Below are 23,832 nucleotides of genomic sequence, written 5' to 3'. Positions count from 1 at the left end.
CATACATGTTTATACACACATAGATACATATAGTTTTTGTTCTGCAGAATTTCCCCTTTTTGTCTTATTACTTTGGTTAGTTATTGTGCTGGTTCATCTTTAAGGATCATCATTGGAGATGAAGTTTTCCCTAGGCTGCTGGTTTACAGGAGGATGAGGTGACAGAGTAGTGTTCCAGACGACTCTGCCTTTCCTTCTGCCACGCAGTTGGGCCGCTTCCTGCAAATACTGCTAGCCTGTGCAGCTCTTCATGTTGCCTCTGGTTATTACGACTAAACTGGATCCCTTTGGAGTTTAAGAATTTGGGCTATTAATACCTTAAAATAAAGTTTGCAGTTTTTGCATCAGGTTCTCATTGATAATTGTAAATGATTTCCAGGAGGGAAAGTGGGAAGTACTCTCAGTGCTGTGTTCCCACCCAAACTCTGTGTAAGTAGCTGAGTCTGTTCTAGTTAAGACAGCTTAGTCTGCCTTCAACCAAGGTTTAGTTACCTGATGTTTTTGAACTCTTTTTCTGTCCCAAAGCACCTGAAGAGTACAACAGCCATAGAAACAATACAAACTCTTTTAGTTGCCTGTTAATCATATTTTTTTTTAAAGGCAAAAGGGTACATTTCATTTTAAGTATTCTTTTACTTACTGAACAAGTGTCCATTGAAGTACCAAAATGAGGAAGGTACTGGAAGAGACTAAAACTCTTTAAAGGCCAGACACGGTGACTCCTGCCTGTAATCCCAATGACATGGGAGGCTGAGGCAGGAGGATCACTTGAATCCAGGAGTTGTAGACCAGCCTGCGCAACAGAGCAAGACTCTATCTCTAAAAAAATGTTTTTTAATTATCCAGGCATTGTGGTATATACCTATAGTCCCAGCTACTCAGGAGGTTGAGGTGGGAGGATCACTTCAGCTCAGAAGTTCAAGGCTTCAGTGAGCTGTGATCAAGCTACTGCATCCAGTTTGGGTGACAGAGACCTTATCTCAAAAAAAAAAAATCTTTAAAAACCCATTAAGTAATAAATTTTGGCCCCAAATTAAAGTCTAGCAGTACACTAGAATGTTAATATTTAATGCCATTAGCTTTATTTTTCTGCTTTTTGAAAAAAAAATTATTAGTTATACATGTACATGGCTACAGTGTCCAATAGTTCTACAAAGCTGGTTAAAATAGTCTCCTGTTTTCATTCCCCCACCCATTCCCCAGCCCCTATTTTCTTTGCTTTCCCTTCTCCATTTCCTCGTCTTCTGGGTCCTTTTAGGTAGCAAGTAAAGTAAAAAAAACTCTCTGTGACTTTCTCTATCGTTTTTCTGCATTCTATTTTATTAGTTTTTCACTCTAATCTTATTAGCTTTATTCTGCTGCTTTTAGTTTGGCTTACTCTTCTTTTTCTGGATTTTTAAGGTGATTGGGTAGATTATTGGTTGGAAGGCTTTCTTCTTTTCTAATATAGCCAGTTTAAAGCTATAACTTTGCCTCTAAGTACCACTTTGGCTGCATCCCATAAATTTTGATCTGTCATGTTTTCATTTTCATTCAGATCAAAATACTTTCTGATCCTCTTATAATCTCTTCTTTGACCCATGAGTTATTTAGAAAAGTGTTTAAATTTTTTTTACCCGTTTGAGGATTTCCAAAATTTTCTTCATTGGTTTGTAATTTAACTACTTCATAGTCAGAGAATACATACTTTGCATGATTTCAGTCCTTTAAAATTTATCAATACTTGTTTCTGACCTAGTGTATGGGCTGTCCTGGACAGTGTTTCATGTGTTCTTAAAAAGAATGAATTCTGCTGTTATCCAGTAAAGTGCCTTCCCTCCCTTCCTCCCTCCTATCTTCCCTTCTCTTCCCTTCTCTTCCCTTCCCTTCCCTTCCCTCCCTTTCCTTCCCTTTTCTTTCCTTTCCTTTCTTTTTTCCTTTCTTCCTTCCTTCCTTCTTTCCTTCCACAATCATCTATCTAATCTATCATTTGTCTGTCTAATCTATCTGTCCATCTAATCTATTTATTATTTTAGAGATGGAATCTTGCTCTGTCACCCAGGCTAGAGTACAGTGTTGTGATCATAACTCACTGTAGCCTTGAGCTCCTGGGCTCAAGCAGTTCTCCCACCTTGACCTCCCAAAGCACTGAAATTACAGGCATGAGCCACCATGCCTTTCCATGGCTAATTGTTTTAGTTTTAGTTTTTAATTTTTGTCTCACTATGTGGCAGTGGCCGGTCTTGAACTCCTGAGCTCAAGCAATCTTCCTGCCCTGGCCTCCTGAGTAGCTAGAAGTGTCTTTCTATAGATATATATTAGATCAAGTTGGTTGATAGTGTTCAGGTGTTCTATATACTTGCTAATTATCTGTCTAGTTTTTTAATCTGTCTAGCTTCTATTCTTGATTTTAAATGCTAGATTTATTGTATTGGTATATCAGTAGTATTTTGGCCTGTAATTTTTCAGCAGCTAGATTTAAAAATGTTTATGCATTGGTTGTAAATCATACAAACTGGCTGGGCATGGTGGCTCATGCCTCTAATCCCAGTACTTTGGGAGACTTGAGTGGGAGGATTGCTTAAGCCCAGGAGCTTGGGATCAGCCCGGGCAACATAGCAAGACCTCATCTGTACACAAAATAAAAATGTAGCCAGGCATGGTGGTGCACACCTGTGGTCCCAACTACTTGGGAGGCTGAGGTGGGAGGATCACTTGAGCCCAGGAATTCCAGGCTGCAGTGAACTATGATCACTCATGCCACTGCACTCCAACCTGGGTGACAGAGCAAGACTATGTTTCTTAAAAAAAGAAAAATCATACAAACTACTATAGGAAAGAAATTGTGTGTGTGTGTGTGTGTGTGTGTGTGTGTGTATGAACAATATTCCGTAAAGTTTGCTTGTAATTCAATAAACATTTACAAGCAAATAATTTGCTTGTAATTCAATACATATTTTTACAAGCCTCTGCCCACTGAAACTTATGTAGAAGGACAAGAAAGAAAACCCCGAAATATGTAATATGTTAGGTGAATGTTAGATGATAATGAGTGCTGTGGAGGATAAATCAGTACATAAGAAAAGAGGCTTTGAGTTGCCCAGGGAGGGTAGACAGGACATTTGGGCAAAAGCCTGAGGGATTTAAGAGTTGGACAATCCAAGCAGAGGAACTGTATGTGCAAAGGCCCTGTGGCAAGAGCATTGCTTGGCACCTTTTGCCAAACAGCAAGCCTATATGTCTTGAATAGAGAAGGTGGGGGGCTCAGTAGCAGGAGGCAGAGAAGGGTGGAGTGGGCCAGATCACATAGGATGCTACAGGCCATTGCAAGAACTTGGCTTTTACTCTAAGTCATTAGGGCTGGCAAACTTTTTTTAAAGGACCAATAATAAATATTTTAGGCTTTGGGAGTCGTACAGTCTCTATTGGAACTATTCAGCTTTGCCATTTTAGCTTGAAAACAGCCATACACAATACATGAACGAGTGGGGTTGAGTTTCAATAACATTTTACTGTAGGATAACAGGCAGCGGATCTGTTTTGCCAATCCTGACCCTAATTTAGATGGAAAGTCATTTGAGAGTTTTTAATAGAAAAGACACTTTACTAACCCTTTTTTTTAAAAAAGAAAAAAAGTATTTAAAACGACTTTTTATTCTGAAATAATTTTAGATTTATAGAAAGTTGCAAAAATTATAGAGGGTATCTCCTTCACTCAGCTTGCTCTGATGTTAACAACTTACATAGCCATATCATAGTTATCAAAACCAGGAAATTAACACTGGTATAATACTCAACCAAACTATAGAATTTACCTGAGTTTCACGTTTTTCCGCCTGGGTTTGCCTTTCTGTTCCAGCATGCACTACGGAACACCACACTGCAGTTAGTGGTTCTCATGCCTTAGCTTCCTGCTGTCCATGACAACTTCTCAGTATGTTTGCGTCTTTCATGAACTTGGACAAATTTGTTGGGTACTGGTCAGTTATTTTGTAAAATGTCTCAGTTTGGATTTATCTGCTATTTTCTCATGATTCTATTTTGGCTATGCATTTTTGGCAAGAATAATATGAGTTAACCTTTTGAAAAAGGATCCTACCATCTGCTTTGGTAAGGGCAAAAGAAAGGAGACTAGTTAGAAAGCTGTTGCCATAATCGAGGTGAGGCCTGGACTGAGAGACTGTTCATGGAGGTGATCAGAGATGGGTAGATGATGAACATCTTTTGAACTAAATGGTTTCTTATAAAAAGTGAGAACCACTGCTATAGCATCAACATACTATTAAGGACAAAGCTCCAATTAAAAAACTTAAAATAGCCATTTTAATGTTTTCTGTTTAGTTTTGTACATTTGAATAGAAATATATATCAAATTTAGGCTTAAATGTTAAATCTTCAGACAGATTTTCTCTGAATGTAATGTTGAAATAGATCATCTCTGTGTTTCCTCTATTATTGCATTCTATTTTTGTAACACAATATTCAGTTATATATATACATCCATATGTGTACATATTTTTGTTTGCTTATGAACTGCTTCTCTCACCAGTTTTAAGTTCTACAAGCAGAAATCTTCTTTATATACCAACCTATACTCAGAGCTTGATAATATGGATATGGTAGATCCATGTGTGTATCCCGCATGGATACAGTGTATATAGCCATCCATTTCTTTTCTCCACATTCTTCCTAATACTTGTTATCTCTTGTCTTTTTGACAGTTAGCCATCCTGACAGATGTGATGATATCTGATTGTGGTTTTAATTTGCATTTCCTTAATGATTAGCAGTGTTGAGCATTTTTCATATATCTGTTGGCCATTTGTATGTCTTCTTTTGGGAAATGTCTATTCAGATCCCTTGCCTATTTTTCCAGTGTTTTTTCTTACTCTTGAGCTGTTTGAGTTCCTTACATACTTTGGATATTAACTTCTTATCAGATGTGCAGCATGCAGATATTTTCTCCTAACCCACAGGTTATCAGGCATGCTGTTAATTATCTGCTTTGCCATGTAGAAGAGTGTTAGTTAGATGTGATCCTATTTGTCTATATTTGTTCTTGTTGCCTGAGCTTTTGGGGTCATATCCAAAAAACCATTGCCCAGGCCAGTGTCGTGTAGTTTTTCTCCTATGTTTTCTTCTGGTAGTTTGAGAGTCTTCTTTTGTTTTCATTCCATTTTGAGTTGATTTGTATATTTGGTGTGAGTTGAAGGTCCACTTTCATTCATCTGTATGTGGATATCCAGTTTTCTCAGCACCATTTACTAAAGAAACTTTTTTCATTGCGTGTTCTTGGCACCTTTGCCAAAAATCAACTGACCATTCATACATGGGTTCATTTCTAGGCTCTATATTCTATTCCATTGGCCAGTGTGTCTGTTTTTAAAAAATCAATACCATACTGTTTACATTACTGTAGCTTCATAGTATAGTTTGAAATTAATAAGGTGTGTTGCCATCAGCTTTATTGTTTTTCCTCATGATTAACTTGGCTATTCTTTGTGTGTGTGTGTGTGTGTGTGTGTGTGTGTGGTTATATATGAATTTTAGGATTTTTTCCCATTTCTGAGAAAAATGTCATTAAATTTTTTGATAGGGATTACATTGAATCTGTAGATCACTTTGGGTAATATGGACATTTAAATGATATTAATTCTTCCAATCCATGAACACAAGATATCTTTCTATTTATTTGTGTGTTCTTCAAATTATTTCATCAACATTTTATAATTTTTGGTGTCTACTTCTTTCACTTCCTTGGTTAAATTTTTTCCTAAGTATTTTTTTTGGTAGCTATACTAAATGGGATTATTCTCTTGATTTCTTTTTCAGATAGTTCATTGTTAGTATATAGAAATGTTACTGATGTTTGTGTATTGATTTTGTATCCACAACTTTACTGTATTTATTACTTCTAACAGTTTTTTAGTGGAAACGTTAGGGTTTTCTCTAAGTGTGAGTTGATCATGTCATCAGCAAACAGTGACTTCAGCAAACACTTCTTCTTTTTCTATTTAGATGCCTTTTATTTCTTTCTCCTGGCTAATTAGTGTGTCAGGGACCTCTAGTATTATGTTGAATAGAAGTGTTGAGAGTGTGCTTCCCTGTCTTATTCCAGATATTCAAGGAAAAGCTTTAATTTTTTACCATGCAGTGTAACATTAGTTGTTGGTCTTTCATATATATGGCTTTCTTGTGTTGAAGTGCATTCCTTCTGTACCTAGGTTGGTGAGAACTTTTTCATAATGAAAGCATGTTGAATTTTGTCCAGTGTATTTTCTGCATCTAATGAGATGATCGTATGGTTTCTGTCCTTTATTTTGTTAATGTGAGTTATCACATTCATTGATTTGTATATGTTGGACCATTCTTGGATCCCAGGGATAAGTCCCACTTGATCATGGTGAATGATCCTTTTAATGTGTAGCTGAATGCTAGTATTTTGTTGAGGATTTTTGCGTGTATGTTCACCACAAATATTGGCCTATAATTTTCTTATAATGTCTTCATATGGCTTTGGTGTCAGAGTGGCACTGGCCTCATTAAGAAGAGTTTGGAAGTATTCCCTCCTCTTCCACATTTTTGAAATAGTTTGAGAAGGATTGTTATTTGTTCTTCTTCCCTCCTAGAACTGCTTTTGTTAAATTTGTAATTTGTGTAAAGTGACACAAATTACAGTTGTTTAAGTGAATCTTTTACTGCATACATTAACTAGAAGGCAACATAGGATTTTGTGTAGTAGTACACATGGATTACTTTGTTTTGTAAATTTTATTACACATTACGTAACAAATCTAAGTTCACATAAGTTTATTCTTCTTAGTTCCCCTCTTGGACAGCCTGCCAGAGACCTGGAACTGGTGTTATTCACCTTTGTATTCCTGTTTCCTTAGGTGGACAAATTATTGTCCTTCATTAAATGCTTATCGAATTGAATTTCAGGTTGTTAAACACAGTGAAGTTCGTAAAAACCATGCTTGTTCATATTCTTCAAAGTTATAGATTAATGAGTACTCACTGGTCAAATTTGTGAATGATAATTTATTTAAAAAGAAATCACTAATGTTTGGACTTCTATAGAGGAAGTACAAAGAGCTTTGAGCTATATTCCAATTGTGTCTCCATAGTTTGTTAAGAGTTTGAAGGATGTGGTCTCATGAAACTATCTTACTCATGAGTTGTTAGACTGAACAACAAAAATTAGAATTACTTTCAATTACAGAAATTAAAATACTTTTTTCAGAAAACCTGTTATAAAAACTTTTTCTAATCTGATGGTTTTATAATTTCCAGGATTAAGCTATACCTTTTTTGTTTGTTTTTCTCAAGTATTAAGTATTTTGACAGTCTTTATAAGATAGATGATATTTTATATATCATTGAGTCTTTTAACAATTGAGCATTTTTATGAGTTATTGCTGTATTTAAAATGGATAGGTAGGTGTATTAGTCCATTTTCACGCTGCTGATAAAGACATACCCAAGACTGGGTAATTTATAAAGAAAAATGGACTCACAGTTCCGCATGGCTGGGAAGGCGTCACAATCATGGCAGACGGCAAAAGGCATGTCTTCCATGGCAACAGACAAGAGAGAAAATGAGAATCAAGTGAAAGGGGAAACCTCTTACAAAAACCATCAGATCTTGTAAGACTTACTATCACAAGAACAGTGTGGGGGAAGCCGCCCCCATGATTCAGCTGTCTCCACAGGGTCCCGCCCACAACACATGGGAATTATGGAAGCTACAATTCAAGATGAGACTTGGGTAGGGGCACAGCCAAACCAGATCAGTAGGGCTTTGGCTGGCTCAAAAATATGGCCATGGCCCTGCAACCCAGCCTGCCATGTCCCTGGCCTAGTTGTCCCTTGGGCTTCCTGGGGTCCTTGAAGGGGCAAGGATCTGGAGTTAGGAGGAGGATGGTGTCTGGACACACACACTGGAGAAATAATGCTTATAATTATTTACATTTGCCCATCACCTGCGCTCCACCCTGTTAATCAGTCTTTTTTTTTTTTTTTTTTGCAATGTTTAGAACATTTTATTAAAGTACAAAATTGTTGGAATTTAGCTAATAGAAAAACATAGTAAATATTTACAAAAACACTGATAACATCACTCAAGTCACACACATGTAACAATGTAGACAGGTCTTAACAAAGTTTACAAATTGAAATTATGGAGATTTCCCAAAATAAATCTAATAGCTCATTGCTGAGCATGGTTATCAATATAACATTTAAGATCTTGGAGCAAATGTTGTCCCCAAGTCTTCTGTAGTCCAGTGCCCCTTAAAATTGGTTTCTCTCTTTGGGAGATTCAGACTGAGAGGCAGCCAGAGGGGACAGGTCAAGAGCTGAAATAATCACCTAACTAGTCTAATTTTCTTCATTCTATTGACTGTGTCAAGTTATAGACACAGACAAACTGTTTTCCTTCAGCCTCTGATGATTTGAGAAGATGAAGAACGTGAGCAATTTCTCATTGCTTAAAGAAAAACTTAGCACATGAGAGGCTGAGTGTAGAGTATCTATACTAGAACCATAAAGTTCTGTCTGATGGTAAATTATGTATAAAACTAAGATAAAACAGAATTATGCTCTATCTCATATTTACTGAAAGTAGGAAAGGAGGAAGAGTGACACTTTTAAATCAAACTGCTCTAGTTTTAGCACAGTGGATGGTTAATAAACACACTGCTTTATGCTGAAGTGACCAGATAACTATTTCTACAGTTCAGAATAACTTAAAATCAGGTTTTAAAGACCAAAGAAAGCAGACTCAAAACACTGACAAAGCAGAGAAGAAAACAATGCCCATGAGATGGTCACTATTTAGACAGTATTATAAAAAGCTAAAGAACACTTGGGCTTTACTTCACTTTCATGGTCTTGTACTAAAAACACCTTCCCCAAACTAAATTCAGAGGGGAGGAAGTTAAGAGCTTCAGGTAACTTTAAAACCCGTCTTGGGCTCAGTAAGATAATTACTTAAAATAATCACCTCACGTTTTAAAACAGATCATCTTCATCTGACTCTTCCAGGTACTTTATAGGTTTCTTTGCCCGCACAGATTTTGCCCGAGAAGCCACAGCTGAGTCAAAGTCCATATGGAAGTCATCACTCTCCCCCCTGGATTTCTTGCTTGTGACTGCTTTCGAAACAATTTTCTCAAAATTAGAGTCAGAATCATCAGAAGTGGATGGCTTCCTTTTGCGGCAAATCTTGGTTTTGGCAGGATCAGGCTTTTGAGAGATACCAGAATTCAAGGCTGGTTCCCTTTTAGCTCCTTTAGGGGCAGCCCTTTTTTTGGCACCGGTAGTGGAGGTGGAAGACTGACTTTTTGCTGCTGTCTTCTTCACTGTCACATTCTTTTTAGGAACTGTGTTTGTAATTTCAGTTTCATTTGGGAAATGTGTAGCAGGAGGGCTTGAAGACAGTGGTACACTGCCCGTAGCATCATCAGCTTCAAGCTCTGACATAGCACTTTTCTGTGGTTTCAGATCTTTGTTAGTAAGTTTTGGGGAAGTTTTGGTCTTGGGTGGACTAGCATCTGATACAGCTATCCTAGAAAGCGGTTTCTCCTGTCTTCTCGAATTTACCAGGGAACTGAGGCCCAGAGAGGCCTAGCAGCTCTCCCAAGGCTGTCCAGCTGGTAAGAGGCAAAGCTGGAATTTTCACTTTGGCCCAATTCCATGGTCTTTGACATAGCATCAGAGACAGACTCAGTTTACCTCTTAGAAGAGAAGAGCTAATGGTGTTTATCTCTGTTAGACCCCTGGGAGCCAGAGCCCTGGAACAAGCCAATTCTTGCTGTTGAATGTCACCTCTTCCAGGCAGCCTCTTCTGATGCTTCTACCCTCCAGGCTGGGTTAGGTCTGAACTTGGTTGAAATTGTCTGTTTAAAACATACTTGCCATGCTTAGACTTGTTCACTGCAGTGGTTCCAGCCTGGCCTAGAGTAGGCATTCGATAAATGTTTGTGAAATGTGAATATGTGATTCATTAAAAGAATAAATAAAGTAAATTTAATAAGTATTAGAATTTTGACTTGTTCATAATTTAAAAATACACAGATCTGATAAATGTTTATTTCTAACTGAAGTGCTCTTGATTCAGTTCTCAGTGTCAGTGTAATAATATATATATAGTGTAATAACAGCAGCTTTTTATTACATAGTTTTATCACTTAATCTCATAATCTCTAAGATGTTTCCTTTTTTAATAGAATAGGAAATTGAAACTCAGAGAAATGACTTACTTTAGAGCACACAGTTAAGTAGCTACAGAGGCAAATCTTGAATCTAGGGTTTATGATTCCAAGTTAGAAAAATCTTTCTTCATATCATGCAGCATCTGTCACTAATACTGTTCACTATAGTTTGGATGTTTTGTTAGAAGTAGAAATAGTTTTTGTGCTCAGTTTTCGTAGTGAATGCAACACAGACAATTAAAAATAAGAACGTCAATATCTGCTTATTTTATCAGCAAGTGCTCAATGACATTCCATAATACAATAGAACAATGCAGAAATGCAAATATAATCAATTGTCTAAAAATTTAATATATGTTTTTAATGAATGTTTTTATCATTCATTTAATTTTGAGTTCAGTATAAACAGTTAAATAAAAACATAAAAACTTGAATGTAGATACATTTTTTTTCTTTCCCAGACAGATACTGATTATGTACATGGTGTTGTAGCCAACCTGGAGAAAGAGTAAGTTCTTCTTAATTATAAACATAAGAATATTTTGGTTACTGTTATCTCTTGGGTTTCTTGCTAAAAGAAAATGCCTTCCCTGATAGTTCATTTCTCTGTGGAGTTCATTGTTTACTAGATCACCTCTGATTGGTATTTTATATTGTCATAAAGTAGGTGCATATATATCCAGTTATGTGATGGGATAAATTGGTGTATTTCATTATAGAAAAGACTTGAATGACCTATGTATGTAACACTATTAAATAACAGTCTTTAATCTTGAAGACAATGAATACACAGAGAGTCATATAAGATTAAATCTTTCACACTGTATCTACCAGGCAAGATTTTTCTGCTCTCAGGGTAGATATTTATGTAGTCATTTCAGACCTCAATTTTAAACTATGTCTTAATCTGTTCTCTTCTGCAAAGATTGAGTAGCAGTTCACTATGAGCAAGGCACATGGTAGGTAACAGAGGGGAAGCTTAGTAAGTTTCAGATATTATTTTTTATAATATTGCCTTAATTATGTAATAAAATTAATCTTGCTATGAATTTCTTCATTAAATTGTATCTGTTTTTTGACCCTAAAAGACATACCTTCTACTTAAAAAGAAAAGACCAAAAAGAAGCAACAATCATTTGCTAACCCTACATTTAATATAATGTGACTCCTTGTCCATCAAAATGTTAAAATTGAATATTTTTAAAAATTATGCGTAGTTCAGGATTAAATTGCTATTTGTTTGATTTTCCTGAAGTACTGAGTTTCTTGGAAGTCCTCATAGAAACACAATTTGGCGTAGACTTCTTAAGTAAAGGAACAGAGCAGTGATGATTGGCCCCCTTTCCCACTGACCTCAGGGGCAAGTCTGGGCTTATGCAAGGATTCTATTGATTTACATCTTCCTCAGTGTGTAGAAAACCAAGCTCAGACAAAAAGCACAGTTAAACACTAAGAACATTTGTGCAAAGGCAGGCAGTCGCACTAGCATTTTGTGGAGATTTGCAAAAATGAATCAAGGGAGAATGCAAATGCAAAATAAATTACCATTCGGTCAGTACAGACTAATTAAAAAACTTTAGAAAGGGTTCTGAACCTCAGCGCAGTGAACATTTTGGGCCAGATGATTTTTTGTTGTGGGGGCTGCCCTGTGCATTGTAGAATGTGGGACAGGATCCCTAGTGTCCACCCACCAGGCGTCAGTAGTGCTGATCACAGCTGTAGCAATCAGAACGTCTTCAGACACTGCTAAATGTCCTCCCAGAGGCAGAGTCACCCCCAGTTGAGAAACGCTGGTTGAGAATGATATGTGGTCTCTAACCCACGAGCAAAGCTTCTCGAAGATGTCAGAACTTCGGTTTTTGCATAAATATATGTATTTAAAGATACATACTTACTTGTTTTTCTTCAATTTTCTATTTTCTGTGAGACCTTGATTTGTTGTTTTAATTCAGATGCATTTTAGGAATGTTAATGCCTGCAGTTGGCTTAGGATTTCTATGCTACTTTAATAAGAGCAGTATTTTATAGTTTTTAAAGCATTACTTTAAAAAAAAAAAAAAAACTTTTGCTATTAGAAAAAACTGTATTTTCTGTAAAGGAAATCAATCATGAGATGCTCCATTGAACACCTTGTGGCCATAACATTATACATTGCTACAAATGATTACTGATGTGTTTTATGTTAAACACAGTGTATTGAGCTTTGAGATAAATAAAATCCTACAGAACTTAAGTAACTCAGCTAACCTTTCTCATAATAGATTTTCCAAAGAAATCAGTTCTGGCTTGGTGGAAGTCATATCACCCCCTGAAAGCTACTATCCGGACTTGACAAACCTAAAGGAGACATTTGGAGACTCCAAAGAAAGAGTAAGGTGAGCACGTGCCGTTTAAAACCTTCCGCACTTGTGAGCGTAAACATCTAATACATGTAGTTTTTATTTATCGAAGCTGAAAACATTTTAGAGTTGAATTTGGTAAAATATTCTAGGTCAGTCTCGTTAAGTCCAGGACACTTGTGAAATAATGTGGAGTTTTCTTAGCATATGTAAAAACTTCACATCAGCTTTTATTTTACTGTGTTTTCTTAAACTAGCTTTTAGATCCACTTCTCTTATTTAACTTTCATCAGAGTGTTTCTGTAGGCTACCAGGAATTCAGTGACAGGGTTTAATACTGTAAATTTAAATATGAATTTTTTAAGCATTCAGTAGATATTTATGAACTTTTATCTGCGTGCAAACAGTCCTAGGCACTAGAGCAGGGATCCTAAAAGTGCAATTTTTGAAGCACTCGTTTGATGAAACATTAAGATGTTACTGAAAAAAGGGTCTGTGGTCAAGGAAGTTTGGAAAAAATATGTATTAAGAAATTTTTTTCCAATAAATGTCTTTACTGCTGGATATTTTCATGCCTCTTATAAACTAATATGTTTCTAGAAGGGGAATATGTATACAGACTTACTTGATAATTAGACTCCTTTTTTCCTCAGGACAGCTTGAGGATTAGTGTTCTTGGGAATACATTTTGATAAAGGCTTCATTAGAGGAAAGTGAATTTTCTTTGACTCTTTGTCCTGAGTGAGTGTGTGTGTGTATGTGTGTGTGTGTACATATACATAGATGACATATAGACACTTGAGGTTTATACATTTAATCTTATTTTACTAAGTTTGAGTCTGATTCCTAACTTACTTTTTGCAAATGTTTATTTCAGATGGAGAACAAAGCAAAACCTAGATTACTGTTTTCTAATGATGTATGCTCAAGAAAAGGGCATATATTACATTCAGGTAAGTGGGGTTTTTCCTTTAATGTTTTTCACACTTGTAAAGAAAAAGTGTTATCAAGGGTATGTTTTCATTAAAACAGGAAGTTTTGGAAGTGCAAACCCTCTGAGATCTGACAAATCATAACTCTCTCAGAGCAGAGGGGTCTCCATGGTAACCAAGCATGTGGGCTCTGACGTTTCTCCACTGAGTAGGGACACCTTACCTTTTTCCTGTTTTTCTCCCATTCCCCCATCTTCTCTCCCCTCTTCCCTCTCTTCGCTGTCTAGAAGAACTAAGATGTCATTATGTGGCAGATTTTAAAGAGGAATTTTCTTACAATTTTTCTTTAGTGGGCTTACAATGAAATAATTTTTTTTTGTAGGCCACAATACTGTTACCACTATTTTGAAGATAATAAAATTGACATTTAATTCTAACAGTCCAATTTTTTTAGCAGCACAACAGTCCAGCTTTTACCAAGAACACAATATGTCGTGGGATTGTAGACATGAGCTGCTGCGCCTGACATGTAGCATGTTTTAAAATTAGGAAGTATGAGGCCTCCAATTGTGTTCTCTTTTTTTCAAGACTATTTTGACAGTTTAGGGTCACTTGAGACTCCTTGAGATTCCATGTAAATTTTAGGAGGATTTTTTTCTATTTCTGTAAAAAATGCCTTGGGGATTTTGGTAGGGATTGTATTGAATCTATCGATCGCTTTAGCTAGTGTGGACATTTTAATATTATTAAGTCTCCCAATACATGAGCACAGGATGTCTTTCCATTTATTTGTATCTTCTTTGAGTTCTTTTAGAAATGTTTTGTAGAAAAATTTTCCACCTCCCCGGTTAGGTTTATTCCTAAGTATTTGATCTTTTCTGATGCTATAGTAAATGGGATTGTTTTCTTATTTATTTTTATTTTTTTGGATTGGTCATTGTTAGTATACAAAAATACAACTATTTTTGTGTGTTGACTTTGGATCCTGAAACTTTGCTGAAATCATTTATTATTTGTAGTTTTTGGTGGATTCTTCAGTTTTTTCTACATATAAGATCATTTCATCTGCAAATAATGATAATTTTACTTCTTCTCCAGTTTGGGTACCTTTTACTTTTTTGCCTGTTTAACAGCTCTGGTTAGGATTTCCAGCACTGTGTTGACTAGTAGTGGTGAAAGTGGGACTCCCTGCCTTGCTCCTAATCTTAGAGGGAAAGCTTTCAGTTGTTTGCTGCCAAGTGTGATATTACCAATGGGTTTTTCATATATTACCTTTATTTTGCTGAAGAAGTTTTTTTTTTTTTCTATTTCTAGTTTGTCATATTTTTTTAATCAAGAAAGTGTCTTGAATTTTGTCACCTGCTTTTCCATATCAATTGAGATGATCATGTGTTTTTTTCTCCATTTTCTTAATGTAGTATATATTACACTAATTGATTTTTGTGTGTTGAATGATCCCTGTATTGCAGGTATAAATCCCACTTGGTTATGGTATACCTAATTCTTTTAATGTGCAGTTTAATTCCATTTGCTAGTGTTCTGCTGAGGATTTTTGCATCAGGGATATTGGTCTGTCGTTTTCTTGTGTCTTTGGTTTTGGTGTCAGAGAAATGCTGGCCTCATAGAATGTGTTTGAAAAGTGTTTCCTCTGTTTCAGTTCTTTGGAAGAGAGCTGTTTGAGGGGGACTGATGTTCATTCTCCTTTAAGTATTCAGCGGAATTCTCCAGTGAAGTCCTCTGGTCCTGGGCTTTTCTTTGCTGAGAGGTTTCTGATTACTGCTTTAGTCCCCTTAGTTCTTATGAGTGTGTTCCAAGTTTTTATTTCTCCATAATTCACCCGTGGAAAGTTGTATGTTTTTAGAGGTTTATCCATTTCTTGTAGATTATTCAATTTGCACATAATTGTTCCTAGGAGTCACTTGTAATTCTTCTATTTCTGTGATATCAGTTGTTATATTCCCTCTTTCATTTCTACTTTTAGTTATTTGAATCTTCTTTCTTTTTTTCTTAGCTAATCTAGCTAAGGGTTTATTCATTGATCTTTTCAAAAACCAACTCTAGGTTTCTTTGTTTTTTTTCTGCTTTTTTTTCTATTTATCTGATCTAATCTTTATTTTTTTTTCTTCCTTCTGCTAATTTTGGGTTTAGTTTGTTTTCTTTTTTTTCAATTTCCTTGAGGTATAAAGTTAGGTTGCTGATTTTTGAGATTTTTTTTTTTTTAATGTAAATGTTTACTGGTATAAACTTCCCTCTTTGTATGACTTTTGCTACATATCATACGTTTTAGTATTTTGTTGTTGTTGTTGTTTTCATTTGTTTCTGGATTTTTTTCTCAATTCCCTTATGATTTCTTCTTTGACCCGTTGGTTGTTTAGGGATGAGTTGTTTAATTTCCACACATTTGTGTACTTTCTGAGTTTAGTTTTCTGCTATTGACTTCTAGTTTCATTTTGTTGTAGTCAGAGAAGATACATTGCATAGTTTTAGTCTTCTTTAATCTGTTGGCAGGCGGCATTGGCTCACACCTGTAATCCCAACACTTTGGGAGGCTGAGGTGGGCAGGTCACTTGAGTTCAGGAGTTCAAGAGTTCAAGACCAGTCTGGGCAACATGACGAAATCATGTCTCTACTAAAAATACAAAAAAATCACTGGGCATTGTGGTGCATACCTGTAGTTCCACCTACTTGGGAGTCTGAGGTGGGAGGATCAGTTGAGCCCAGGAGATTGAGACTACAGTGAGCTTTGTGCCACTGCTCTCCAGCCTGGGTGCCAGAGTGAAAACCTGTCTTAAAAAAAAAAAAAATTGGTGGCTGGGTGCGGTGGCTCAAGCCTGTAATCCCAGCACTTTGGGAGGCCGAGACAGGCGGATCACGAGGTCAGGAGATCAAGACCATCCTGGCTAACACGGTGAAACCCCGTCTCTACTAAAAAATACAAAAAACTAGCCGGGCGAGGTGGCGGGCGCCTGTAGTCCCAGCTACTCGGGAGGCTGAGGCAGGAGAATGGCGTGAACCCGGGAGGTGGAGCTTGCAGTGAGCCGAGATCGTGCCACTGCACTCCAGCCTGGGCGACAGAGCGAGACTCCGTCTCAAAAAAAAAAAATTGTTGAGACATTATGGGGCCTAACATGTCGTCTGTCTTGGAGAATGTTCCATTGCTCCTGAGAAGAATGTGTATTCTGCTGCTGTTGGGATCAGTGTTCTTTATGTCCGTTGGGTCCATTTGATGATAGTGTCGTTTGAGTCCAGTGTTTCCTTATTGATCTTCTGTCTGATCTATACATAACTGAAAGTGGAAAATTGAAATCCCTACTATTACTGTGGTGGTGTTTGTTTCTTCTTTCAGTTCTGTCAGTGTTGACTTCTTATATCTGATACCTCTATTATTAGGTGCATCTTTATTTAGAATTGTTAGGTCTTTTCAGATATTTGCCTGACCCTTTTATTATTATATAATGTCCTTCTTTGTCTCTTGTGACAGTTTTTGTCTTAAAGTCTTATTTTGTCTAAGTATGGCCACCCTTGTTTTCGGTTCTGGATTGCATGAATTTTTTTTTTCCATTCTTTCACTTTTAACCCATGTGTGTCTTTTGATGTAAAGTAAATTTCTTGTAGATAGTATATTAATTGATCTCATTAAAAATTTTCATTTGGCCTGTGTCTTTTAATTGGGATGTTTGACCCATTTACATTTTTAGTGATTACTAATACAGAAGGACTTATTATTGCCATTTACTTTATTTTTTGTGTGTCTTGGAACTTTTTGTCTATCTTTTCCTCTCTTGCTGCTTTCTTTTGTATTTTGTTGATTTTTTTAAAATAGTGACGTATTTTGATTCCCTTTCTGTTTCCCTTTGTGTATATCCAATAGATATTCATTTTGTAGTTACCATTGCAATGACATAAGATATCTTAAAGTTATAACAATCTATTTGAAGCTGATTTCTTCAATGACAAATAAATCTCTACCGTTTTACATCTCTGTATCCCGTGCACTCTGTTTTACCAATGACGCCAGTGACCTCTTTTTATATTGCATATACATTAACTTAGATTTATAATTATTGTTTGTGCTTTTGGCCTTTAAGAAGTGATTTTAATGTGATTAAAAGATTTAAAAGGGGTACCAGATTTTAAAGTGATTCATGCACCTGCATTACCTTACTACATCCATATTTATCTTTATATTTACCTTTACCAGGGAGTTTTATATTTTTATATAGTGCTTTATTACTGCTTGTTGACCTTTCACTTCACTTGAAAGTGTTCCCTCAGCAATAGGGCAGGTCTAGTGGTGATGAACCCACTCAGCTTTTTTTTATCTGGGAAAGTCTTAATTTCTTCTTTCTTTCTTTTTTCTTTTTTTCTTTTTCTTTTTTTTTTTTTTTGAGATGGAGTCTTGCTCTGTTCTCCAGGCTGGAGTGCAGTAGTGGCATGATCTTAGCTCACTGCAACCTCCACCTTGCTGCACCCAACCTGAACATTCTTAATATAATCACATTTGCCCAAATTACGCCTCAGGAAAGAGGGAGTTATTTTATATTCAGGTCTTCACATTAGCTTATTATGTGGAATTCTTTCAGTGAGTTCGTTGTCATCTACAAAGTATTAGTGGGAAAAACATATTAGCCTAAAAAGTTCTCAGTTAATGGTAGTTTTAAAGGTTTATACAGGATAGATTTTACCTGGGACATTTTGTTGAAGACTAAGATGAGAGGTGATGTGGCAAAGGAATTTATTCCAGCCTTCGTAATTATCCCCTTGAGATATGACTCCAGGGTTGCATGGTTTGGGAATGTATCACACCCATGACTCTTAAAGAATGCTTTCTGGCCGAGGCGGGCGGATCACGAGGTCAGGAGATCGAGACAATCCTGGCTAACATGGTGAAACCCCGTCTCTACTAAAAATACAAAAAAAAAAAAAAAAAAAAATAGCCGGGTGTGGTGGCAGGCACCTACAGTCCCAGCTGCTGGGGAGGCTGAGGCAGGAGAATGGCATGAACCTGGGAGGCGGAGCTTGGAGTGAGCTGAGATCGCACCACTGCACTCCAGCCTGGGTGATAGAGCAAGACTCCCATCTCAAAAAAAAAAAAAAAAAAAAAAAAAAAAAAGAATGCTTTCCAAAAGACAATAGAGTCGAGTCAGGGGTTACAGGCGCCTGCCGCTATGCCTGGCTAATTTTTTGTATTTTTAGTGAGTTCAAGTGATTCTCCTGCCTCAGCCTCCTGAGTAGCTGGGATTACAGGTGTCCGCCACTACACTCAGCTAATTTTTGTAGTTTTAGTAGAGATGGGAGTTTCACCATGTTGTTCAGGCTGGTCTCAAACTCCTGACCTCAGGTGATCCACCTGCCTCTGCCTCCCAAAGTGCTGAAATTACAGGTGTGAGCCACCGCGCCCAGCCTTCTTTACTTTTCAATTACAATTTTGTCAGATATAATATTCCTGGCTGGCCGGTTTTTGTTTAGTATGTTTTAGCACTTTGAACATATCATTCCACTCTCTTCCAGCCTATAAAGTTTCTGCTGGGAAATCTGCTCATCATCTAATAGATGTTATCTTGTATTTGTTGGGTCACTTTCCTCTTACGGGTTTCAAGATCCTTTCTTTGTGACTTTTGACAACTTCATTATGATACTTCTTGATGTAGATCGATTTTTTGTAGTTGGGGTTCTTTGAACTTTTTGAATTTGTGTGCCCATTTCTATCCTCATATTTGGGAAGTTGAAATTGGCTCTGTTCTCCTTGTAGAACTCTCATAATGTGTATGTTGTTTCGCCTTATGCTGTCTGTAGGTCCCTTAGGGTATAATTATTTTTCTTTTCTTCTTTTTTCTTTTTGCTCCTGTGCCTCAGTAATTTCAAAAGTCCTATCGTTAAGTTCACTGATTCTTCTGCCTGCTCAGGTCTGCTGTTTAGTCCTTCTAGTGAAATTTTCACTTCAGGTTTTGTATTCTTCAGTTTTAGAATTTCTGTTTGGCTCTTTGTAGTTTCTATCTCTGTTGATATTCTCATTTTGTTCATGCATCATATTCCCGATTTCATTTAGTTGTCTATCTCTGCTCTTTTTTAATTTACTGAGCAATCTTATGACAGTTATTTTGAATTACTGGGCAATTCATATGTCTTCATTTCTTTGGAGTTGGTTTCTGGAGTTTTAACTTGTTCCTTTTATGCCGTATTTTTGTTTATTTGTGTATCTTGTTTTTGTTGTTGGGATCTTGGCGTTTGAAAAATCAGCCACCTCTCCCAGTCTTTGCAGTCTGGTTTTGTAGTGGAAGGATTTTCTTCAGTCAGCCTAGTTAAAGACTCTGGAGCCCTTTGAGCCTTTTCTGGGGCCATGTCCTCTCCCCTTGTGGGTGTAATCTCGTAACTGAAGTTCACTGACTTCTACCCACGAGCTCTGCGGGACTGTGGCCTTGTTGGTATTGTAGTAAGCTGCAGTACTGGAGCTCCACCTAGTTTCTGTCTCTGGTACTGCAACGTCTGGTGCCAAGTGATGGCCTTTGTTCTTAGCTCCCAACCTGGTGCCCTGTTCCTGTCACTACTTTGATTTAGATGAGACAGAAATCATTCCCTCTGGCTGCACTTGAAAAAGTCAAAAACACTGGGCGTACACCAACTTCTTTCTGTCCTCAGGGAGAAGTCGGAAATTGAGAGTTTCCTCACGGTGCACGGTGCCCGAGAGAGGGCCTCTGGCTGTCGAATGCTCAGATTTTAAATCTGTGTCTCGTGTGGGGAATGTGTCTTGTGTGTCTGGGTTTCCTGTTTCTGTCTTGCTGATGTCACTCTCACACAGCCCTCTTTTACAATGGAGGATCATGCTGTATGTACTGTCTGATAACCTCTTTCACTGTCACTTACCGTATTGTTGGTACGTACCTCTATATGCCAGTGAATATAGATTGGTGTGATTTTTAATCCCTTCTTGAAGTCCTGTTATTCAGCTATCATAATCAACCTTGTTGTTGGTCATTTATTGTTTCTAATTGTTCAGCTGTTTCAAAGTCACATTCAGTGAACGTTCTTTTGTTTTTCAGAGACAGAGTCTGACTGTCACACAGGCTGGAGCGCAGTGGCACAGTCATAGCTCATGGCAGCCTCAAACACCTGGGCTCACGTGATCCTCCTGTTTTAGCCTCCCAGGAAGCTGGGACTACAGGCATGCACCATCATACCAGGCTAATTTTTGTATTTCTTTTTGGTAGAGACGGGGGTATTGCTATGTTGCCTAGGCGGGTCTTGAACTCCTGGCCTCAAATGATCCTGCTGCCTCTGCCTTCCAATGAGCAGGGGTTACAGATGCGAGCCACTGGCGTCAATGAGCTTTTTTTTTTTTTTTTTTTGAGACAGCGTCTTCCTCTGTTGCCCAGGCTGGAGTGCAGTGGTGCAAACACAGTTCACGGCTCGCTGCAGCCTTGACCTGGGTCATGTGATCCTCCCGCCTTAGCCTCCTATGTGGTTGGGGCCACAGGCATGCACCACCATGCCTGGCTATTTTTTTTTTTTTTTTTTTTTTTACTTTTTGTAAAAAACAGGGTCTCACTTTGTTGCCCAGGCTTGAACATTCTTCTTTTTGTTTGTTTGTTTGAGACATGATCTCCTTCTAGCCCAGGCTGGACTGCAATGGTGTGATCTCTGCTCATTGCAACCTCCGCCTCCCAGGTTCAAGTGATTCTCCTGCCTCAGCCTCCCAAGTAGCTGGGATTACAGGCACTTGCCACCACGCCTGGCTAATTTTTTGTATTTTTAGTGGAGACAGGGTTTCATCATGTTGGCCAGGCTGGTCTCAAACTCCTGACCTCAAGTGATCCACCCATCTCAGCCTCACAAAGTGCTGGGATTACAGGCATGAGCCACTGCACCCAGCCTGAACATTCTTAAAATAATCACATTTGCCCAAAAATTATGCCTCAGGAAAGAGTGAGTTGCTTTATATTCAAGTCTTCACATATGCTTATTATGTGCAGTTCTCTCAGTGAGTTCATTGTCATCTACAAAGTATTAGTGGGAAAAACATACTAGCCTAAAAAGTTCTCAGTTAATGATAGTTTTAAATGGTCATACATAGATTTTACCTGGGACATTTTTTTGAAGACAGATGAGAGGTGATGTGGCAAAGGAATTTATTCCACACTTCATAATTATCCCCTCGGGATATGACTCCAGGGTTGCATGGTTTAGCAATGTATCACACCCATGACTTTTTTTTTTTTTGAGACGGAGTCTCGCTCTGTCGCCCAGGCTGGGGTGCAGTGGCCGGATCTCAGCTCACTGCAAGCTCCGCCTCCCGGGTTTACGCCATTCTCCTGCCTCAGCCTCCTGAGTAGCTGGGACTACAGGCGCCCGCCACCTCATCCGGCTAGTTTTTTGTATTTTTTTTTAGTAGAGACGGGGTTTCACCGTGTTAGCCAGGATGGTCTCGATCTCCTGACCTCGTGATCCACCCATCTCGGCCTCCCAAAGTGCTGGGATTACAGGCTTGAGCCACCGCGCCCAGCCCACACCCATGACTCTTAAAGAATGCTTTCCAAAAGGCAGTGGAGTCAGGAGTTACTTTGTGATTGTCACAGACATACACCTCAGGGGAAAGGGAGATGCTGTGGCTTAGAATGGAGTTTCCACGGACAGCATCACACAGTTTCATAAAGTGGTTTATTGCAAAGAACTCTGAGTTGAACACAGTGCCTTCTGGAAAACTGACAGCTGATGCAGGCACTTCACAGGTGGTACTGAGTAATTCTTATGGTAGCGCATAAGAAAGCATGTTACGGGCCGGGCGCCGTGGCTCACGCCTGTAATCCCAACACTTTGGGAGGCCGAGGCAGGCGGATCACCTGAGGTCAAGGGTTTGAGACCAGCCTGGCCAACATGGTGAAACCTCGTCTGTATTAAAAATACAAAAAAATTAGCTAGGCGTGGTGGTGTGTGCCTGTAATCCCAGCTACTCAGAGAGGCTGAGGCAGGAGAATCACTTGAACCCAGGAGGCAGAGGTTACAGTAAGCCGACATCGCACCACTGCACTCTAGTGTAGGCGACAGAGGGAAACTCCATCTCAAAAATAAAAAAAATAAAAAAAGAAAGCACGTTACCTCAGGCAGTCCCACCTGCAGTGATGCTGAGAGTAATCAGTGGGTTCCGTCTGCCCGCCTCATTGCTACATTATGAACTTAGCTCTCCCGTAGCTGTTCCACTTAAGGCTTCAGCATCCATTGATTCTTCTTCCCTAGATCAATTATTTCATTAGCGGTTTCCAAGTGGTGCTTTCCTAATTCTGTAATTGCTGATGCTCTTAGCTTAGTTCTAAATGCTATGTTGAGTTCTTCTAATAAAGAATTTTTCTTCCCTTTATTAGATTACCTTGAAAAATAGTTCTTAAAGAAAAGCTGGAGTAAATGCTTGATTTCATTCTCAATTTTTAAAGTTGGTGCCTTAGCAATCTCCAGTGGTAGCTGTTTTTAAAGTATCATTATGTTACCTATTGGGTACTATGTTCACTATTTGGGTGGCGGGTACCGTAGAAGCCGAAACCTCAGCATTGTGCAATCTATCCATGTAACAGACCTGCACATGTATCCCCTTAAAACAATGTATCATTATGAACTCATGGATATTTAAAATACATTTGATTTGCCCCAGTCCATTACAATCATTATTCTTATTGATGCTTTCATTGGTACATCATAATCCAGTGGGAACCCCTTCAAATTGGCTTTTGTATCCTTTATAAGTCCAGCAATCTTTTGGGGGTGCTCAAGTGATCCTCCTGCTTCAGCCTTCCAAGTAGCTGGGATTACAGGTACCCATCCCCGTGCCCGGCTAATTTTTTTATTTTTTGTAGAGATGAGGTCTTGCTCTGTTGCCTAGGCTCATCTTGAACTCCTGGGCAACTCAAGCCATCCACCTGCTTTGGCCCCCCGAAGTGCCGGGATGACAGGCGTGAGCCACGGCGCCTGGCCTCAGTAATCGTGATTGCTTCTTTGATGATTTCCTATCCCAGATCTAGAACGGATCATTTCTCCGAACAGATCTCTGAACGGATCTGTTCCTCTTCAGGGTGTGTGGTATATAGAAACACAATCTGGGCGCTTAAAGGTGCCCATTGCTATTGTTTTTGCTTCTAGGACTTTCAGCAAGAAAAAGTGTATTTTATTTTACAGAGGAAAAAAATCACAAGTTTGTATTGATAGTTCCAATTCAAACTAGATTAAGATGTAAGATTTCAGGGTTATAATAAAATTATAGGGCTTGTACTTAGCTTTTCAAATGTTTACATGTATTTATTTTCTTTTATATTAAAAGCCTTGGTTTTTAATAATATCCTAATAATATCAATTTTTATTCTATAATATACCTAAAATAGCTTC

The 23,832-nt window shown here is 38.0% G+C and overlaps 1 protein-coding gene and 1 pseudogene across 4 annotated transcripts in view; one reads left to right on the top strand and one right to left on the bottom strand.

The window, feature by feature from the left end:
- Nucleotides 1–23,832, top strand: part of MGAT4A (alpha-1,3-mannosyl-glycoprotein 4-beta-N-acetylglucosaminyltransferase A) — a 128,340-nt gene that overhangs the window by 79,602 nt on the left and 24,906 nt on the right. For all 3 annotated transcript variants that reach the window (XM_015112905.3, NM_001194224.2, XM_015112906.3), the window contains 3 exon segments: nucleotides 10,655–10,701; nucleotides 12,455–12,568; nucleotides 13,410–13,485. In XM_015112905.3, the coding sequence (XP_014968391.1) occupies nucleotides 10,655–10,701; nucleotides 12,455–12,568; nucleotides 13,410–13,485 (237 nt within the window).
- LOC144333974 (DNA topoisomerase 2-alpha pseudogene) lies at nucleotides 4,897–9,949 on the bottom strand (annotated as a pseudogene). The gene is made up of 2 exons (XR_013403114.1): nucleotides 9,932–9,949; nucleotides 4,897–9,606 (listed from the first exon to the last, which is right to left on the bottom strand). The product of XR_013403114.1 is annotated as a DNA topoisomerase 2-alpha pseudogene (transcript).

Source organism: Macaca mulatta, chromosome 13, assembly GCF_049350105.2.
Source record: "Macaca mulatta isolate MMU2019108-1 chromosome 13, T2T-MMU8v2.0, whole genome shotgun sequence".
NCBI lineage: Eukaryota > Metazoa > Chordata > Mammalia > Primates > Cercopithecidae > Macaca > Macaca mulatta.
Note: the sequence above shows the minus strand (reverse complement) of the source record. Positions and strands in the feature narration are given on the sequence as shown.